Consider the following 6,082-nt stretch of genomic DNA (forward strand, 5'->3'; position numbering starts at 1 on the left):
TAATTACTGTCTTACCCTTATTGCAAACACATGCATGACTTCCCTGCATGCTAACCATCCTTATGATGTTTGAGTTGAATCTGGGTCTAATTTTAAACCCATTCTAAAAATCCCAGGTTTTATGGGGTTAAGAAAATGAAATCCCAAACCAGATCCTAATAATTTAAGGGTACTTTCACTAAAATTCAATGTCAAGTAAGATATTAGACAAAAATCATAACCCAAACCCAACTCCCATATTATTTGGGTTGGGTTCAGGCGAACCCAAATAATATTCCAGTAGGCATTTTTTATGCCCATATCTGAGAATTTGGGTCGGTTTGAGTCAGGTCGCCAATACAAACCTAACTTGTTGATAGACCTACCCCTTGACATAACAAAAGGTTTAATATGGGTTCGGTCCGACCTTGGTCCAAAACTATATTCCTATTCTTGGAAACATGTCTAGATTTGGATCCAAATCTAAACATCCAAAGAGAGTTTTAGATTTGTATAGGATCTAAACTTCACCTTTTCAATGAATGGGTGAAATCTAATTCTTTCATGCCCAAATAAAGCATGTTTCTGGATCAAACAATAAGATTTACATCTAAGTTAAACCTAAATAGATATCCCACCCTTATTCATTCCTAGTTTATATTATGATAACACTATAGCTATATTCTATATAATTTGCTGCATTTGCTTCTTCAATTCATTATTTTTGTCCTTAGTTGAAAAAAAAATCTTAAAAGCGTTAATATGTCAATTTCAGTTTTAGAAAAATGTTAATATGGATGCTGCCAAACTATAGTAAAAAAGGATGCCAACACTTAGGATGTCAACAAGTCGGATATTATCCAACATCCAATCCCAGAATCCAAATTCGATTAGTTAGGTCCGGTAGCCAAAGTTGGATCTGGTTACTTAGCAATCATATCCGACTCGATATTGTATTTTGCATCCGAATCCAATACATGTAAATATCAGATTTTTTGTTAGGTTGATCCGAATTCAGTTTGACTTTTAGATGACTGTGTCCAACTTTGACTTCGACTCCAATTAGGTCAGACTCGGTATTGCCTAGAGCAACCCCCAAGTGGGACCCCCGACCTAATTGGACCCACACTCGCGGAAGCCGAAGTGCAGAGAGAAAGAGAGATATCCACCAATGTCTTATAGATAGATTGGTCATTTTTATTAGATAAGTAACAGAGGTTATCGATACTAAACTGATTTGGGTGGCATTTGCTTAAGCCAAAACTTTTGGTGCCCCCTGGGCAAGGGTCCTAGCCTCAAAGTTTTATGCTGCCGGCACGACCACCGTAGGCATAGCAGGCTGAGCTTACGCGATCAGGTCTTCGTGCCGGGTGCCATTTCTTCGGGTTATAAATCTAAAAAAAAAAAAAAGGCAAAACCTTAGGTGGGTAATTGAAAGCTTTCAAAAGTTTGATGTACACCTGAATTCAAAGGGAATGTTTGGCGGTTATTTGAAAATTTCCCTAATCTCGAAACTTCTCGGCGTCCTCGTACTAAATCGAACTTGTGGCTTTCTTAAAGGCCACGAGGCCCATGAAACAGGACCAAACCAAATTCTGCCACGTGTAAGGTCGGGATTAAAAGATGACGTTTCCCCATGCCAGGCCTCTACTTGGAGTCCTAGCTCCCCTCTATATAAACACATCCATCACCAACTCCCAACTCACTATTAATCGTTGTAACTCCCTGAATCCCAAACACTCTCTGTCTCTCAGGCCGTGGACTTTGAACTCCTCTCCTTCTCCCTTGCCTCTTTGGGTAGCCAAGACAGTCATATGGCCACCTCAACTGTACTGCAGTCCACCTTGGCACCGACGAGGCCTCGTATTGGCGGAAAATGGAGATCTCATGCCACGTGTCTCCCACGTCAGAGGCTCGCCATCTTCACCGTTCGATCTTCACTTGAGGTGAGTTCCATATCCTGCATGTCGAAAGCAAACTCTCATGCAGCGGTTGAGACGGTGTTTGGATATTAGGTGTTGGGAAAACTAGAGAATAGACTTGATTTTTCCTACTTCTGAAGTTGCTCAAGTATGTGTCTTGGAGGAGTTTCAACGCCTGGCATTGCAATAGAGACTTTGTAAAAATATTGTGTTTTCTTTATGTTTTTAGTCTATCGTGATGTTTGTCACGTAAATCCTAAAGAGGAGAAAGTTTTCTCCCCCCAAAAAAAAAACTTGTCATCTCCACTTTTTATATAGAAAAAAGTCTGGTGTGGGGGAGTACAACCATTTTTTTTCCACGATTAAACTTTATCTATACAAATTTTATGAAAAAAAATTCCCCAATAATCCAACTCAATGAAGCATTTCTAACATAGCGACAAATATCACAAGATTTATGGAAAAATCTTGTGAGAAATTACCTAAAAGTTTAAAACGGCAATTTCCAGCGATATTTTCAATTTCTCATGATTTTTTTTGTCAGAAGCATAAATATCTTATTTTAATCATGATATTTATGTTTTTATTGGCTATTTATCATAAAAAACTGGGTGTTTTTTATATTTTTAATTTATTTTTTATTGCTGACATTTTGCCAGAAATTAAAATGCAAGATTTATAATAAAAAAATTAGTTTTCGCGAGTCTTTGGCTGCCAAGATTTTGCCATTTTTTTACTTTTATCACTATGATATCTACCTTTTTTTTAAAATCGGAGATATTATAATTTGCTTCTCAATGGAATAATATCCCAACTTCCCGCCAAACACTATTTTGCATCATCCATGATCCAGAAAATCAAGATGAGCTGAGAACGGAAGTTCCATTACGTTTGAGAAGCATATCTTGACAAAATTGGAAAATTTTCCATGGCAATATTTCATTAACTCCTTGGTTTTTTCCCTACACTGACAGGACCGCCCAGAGAAACGGCAAGCACCCTCACCGGCACCAGTGACATCACCCACCCCAGCCCCACCAAAAGTAAAGGTAACCAATTGTGTCCTTACACGTAATAACCATCTCGTTGCATCACATGCTGACTCATCTCGATCCTGACAGGTCAGCACCAAGTTCTCGGACGTGCTGGCATTCAGCGGGCCTGCACCGGAGAGGATCAACGGTAGGCTTGCCATGGTGGGCTTTGTCGCAGCCATGGCGGTTGAGTTGACCAAAGGTGATGACTTGGTCTCCCAGTTGGCTAGTGGAGGCCTTTGGTGGTTCGCCGGGACTACCATGCTGCTCTCGTTGGCCTCGCTCGTGCCCATGTTCAAGGGTGTCTCGGCGCAGGCGAAGTCGGGCGGGCTGATGACTTCCGATGCTGAGATATGGAATGGGAGGTTCGCCATGCTTGGTCTGGTGGCCTTGGTCTTCACCGAGTACCTCAAGGGTGGTGCCCTTGTGTAGTGTGGTCAAAAGTCAAACACATCAAATTTTTTATTATTAAACAAGCACGTCATTTCTTGGGTTGTAATGAGCCACAAATTCCCCAAAGGTTGTGGGCCCTTCAGTTGGCTGGTCAAAAATTGATGAAGTATATATATATATATAGTCGGTTTACATGCAATTTAGAAGAAGACACCCTTTTTTTTTCAACTTTTTTTCAATATTTTTATCGATCTAGCCTCTCCATATGTGATCTTAAAAAATAGAATCATGTATTTGCAGCATGTAAGCAAGTTTTTTAAAAGCTTCAAAAATCAAAGTTATTTTTTTATGATAAAATAACATAATCCAAGGTTTATTTCATAGCAAACTAAACATGTTGAACACATCTATGAGAATCTATGAGATTAGATTGAGTGGAAACAACTTGCAGCTATGATGTTTCACTCATATTGAACATATTGTAGATAGTAATATATATGATGTTCCAATTAGATTGCACTGTAGATAGTAATATATAAAAATAAAAATACAACGGGTTTTTTTTACGATAAATACCCATTTAAAACATCAATATCGCGTTTAAATCATGGTATTTATGTTTTTCATAAATCTCGCAATATTTTGAAAATCTTGCAAGAAATTGCGATTTTAAACTTTCAGCTAATATCTCACGATAATATGATGACATTTTCATAAATCGATCTTGCCATATTTGTGGCTAAGCTAGCTCCACATGTAGAAAAGAAATTTCTTCGACACCAACAGAGGCATGGCTTGTCTGGTAGGAGCAGCTAGTATACATCACCTTGTGTTGAGACATTGCAAGTAAGAATTCCCAATGGTATCGTTGTATAACAGGTAGGGGTTTCCTTAACCCCCGCTAGACTTTCAAAAAGAAAATAAGAATAGAAAATTCCTTCAACCATAACTGCAAAAAAACTAAAATAAAAAAAGAGAGAGAAAAACAAAAAACACAGGTAGAGAACCTTCGGTCAGAAGAAAGACATGTCATCAAACAATGAAAGGTTCACAAGAACTCTCTCTCTCTCTCTCTCTCTCTCTCTCTCTCTCTCTCTCTCTCTCTCTCTCTCAGAAACGTAATAAGATAGGAAATGGGTATCCATCCTTATCTCCCTCTCTTTTTCTCTTTGTAATTTTAAAACCTATCCAGTTCTAGAGAAAAAAAAACTAAAACAAATCAATAAAGTACATACAAGCCACTACAAAGAACTCAGTCATTTCTAATTTGTTATGATCGTCCAATACTTTTGTTCACCCATGCCCTGCATTCTTCTTTTGTAAGTAGTATAGACGTCGAATAAGACTCGACCTGAATCCAAGTGGGCGAAGCACACCCGATCTGGTTATACTCCTAGTTTGGTTGCTATTTTACTACAAATCATGTAAGAATTCAACATTCAATTCTCCATAGCTGAATTCTCTTGTTTAAACTGACAAATATATTCTTGTTGATTTTTTTTTTTTTTTAAATAGAGTTTCAATTCTTTTTCAAAGTTTTATTGAAAGGCACCTGTTTTAATAAAGTGTTGATAACACCCCGTTTACAACCCAAACCCAAACCATATTCAGGGCTGCATTTTTATGCCCTGAAAATGTGGATTAGTATCAGCTCAGAATCTGGACACAAACCCGATCCATTGACAGCCTTATGTACCTTCACTTTTCCTTTTGAGAAATTTTCAAATACACCTCAAACTTTTGGGTCTAATTCATGTGCATACCAAACTTTTAAGGGTTTTCAATTATGCACCAAAAGTTTGTCACAGTTTATCAAATGTCCCCCATTGCAATCCTGTTAGTTGGTCCTTGAGTTAAATCTAACCATTGTTTGGAAGTTACTAGTTACCCTTTTAGCAATTGAACTGCTTGTTAGGGCTACTCCTCATGCTTCATCACAATTACTGTTTGACCCTTACTTTATAAGTCAAATCATTTTTATCTTATTTAAAGTTAGTTTAAGCTCACATAATTCATAATTACTGTCTTACCCTTATTGCCAACACATGCATGACTTCCCTGCATGCTAACCATCCTTATGATGTTTGAGTTGGATCTGGGTCTACTTTTAAACCCATTTCAAAAATCCCTGGTTTTATTGGGTTAAGAAAATGAAATCCCAAACGTACCAGATCCTTATAATTTAAGGGTACTTTCATTAAAATTCAAGGTGGAGTTAGATATTCAACAAAATCATAACCCAAACCCAACTCCCATATTATTTGGGTTGGGTTCAGGTGAACCCAAATAATATTCCAGTAGGCATCTTTTATGCCCTCATTCGGTCAGACCTTGGCCCAAAAGTATATTCCTATTCTTGAAAACATGTCTAAATTTGGATCCAAATCTAACTCAAACTTCCAAAAAGAGTTTTGGATTTGTATAGGATCTAAAATCACCTTTTCAGGGTCTACCATGAATCGGTGAAATCTAATCCTTGCATGCTCACGAGCAATACTCATCACAGAAATGTGGGAACCTAGAAGACATATGGATCTAGAAAACACCAATTTCATCAGAAGCGGGAATTTCTCGGCAAGTGAAAATCTTGCAATAAATTAAAAAATTTGCTTTTCTCATAAAAGTTTTAGAGAAATATCAGTATATTTAAATGTTAAAAATATGTAAGAAAGTGCATAAATAAGAACAACATTAAAATATACAAATATATAAAAAGATAAATATTTCATTAACAACTCAATAATATCATGATAG

At 37.2% G+C, this 6,082-nt stretch overlaps 1 protein-coding gene across 1 annotated transcript; it reads left to right on the forward strand.

Annotated features, from left to right (window-relative positions):
- Positions 1-1,680: 1,680 nt before the first annotated feature.
- Positions 1,681-3,527, forward strand: LOC149831639 (early light-induced protein 1, chloroplastic-like). The gene is made up of 3 exons (XM_090014036.1): positions 1,681-1,925; positions 2,876-2,950; positions 3,023-3,527. The coding sequence occupies exons 1-3, from the start codon at positions 1,794-1,796 to the stop codon at positions 3,365-3,367; spliced, it is 552 nt and encodes a 183-aa protein (XP_089870162.1). The 5' UTR covers positions 1,681-1,793; the 3' UTR covers positions 3,368-3,527.
- Positions 3,528-6,082: the final 2,555 nt, after the last annotated feature.

The sequence above is a fragment of the Nuphar pumila genome, chromosome 7 (assembly GCF_984573655.1).
Source record: "Nuphar pumila chromosome 7, dmNupPumi1.hap1.1, whole genome shotgun sequence".
Classification (NCBI taxonomy): Eukaryota; Viridiplantae; Streptophyta; class Magnoliopsida; order Nymphaeales; family Nymphaeaceae; genus Nuphar; species Nuphar pumila.

Coding starts and splice junctions, on each gene's coding strand:
- LOC149831639 (XM_090014036.1), top strand. CDS start 1,794: ATGGCCACCTCAACTGTACTGCAGTCCACCTTGGCACCGACGAGGCCT. Junction 1,926..2,875: donor CCGTTCGATCTTCACTTGAG/GTGAGTTCCATA, acceptor CTACACTGACAG/GACCGCCCAGAGAAACGGCA. Junction 2,951..3,022: donor CAGCCCCACCAAAAGTAAAG/GTAACCAATTGT, acceptor CGATCCTGACAG/GTCAGCACCAAGTTCTCGGA.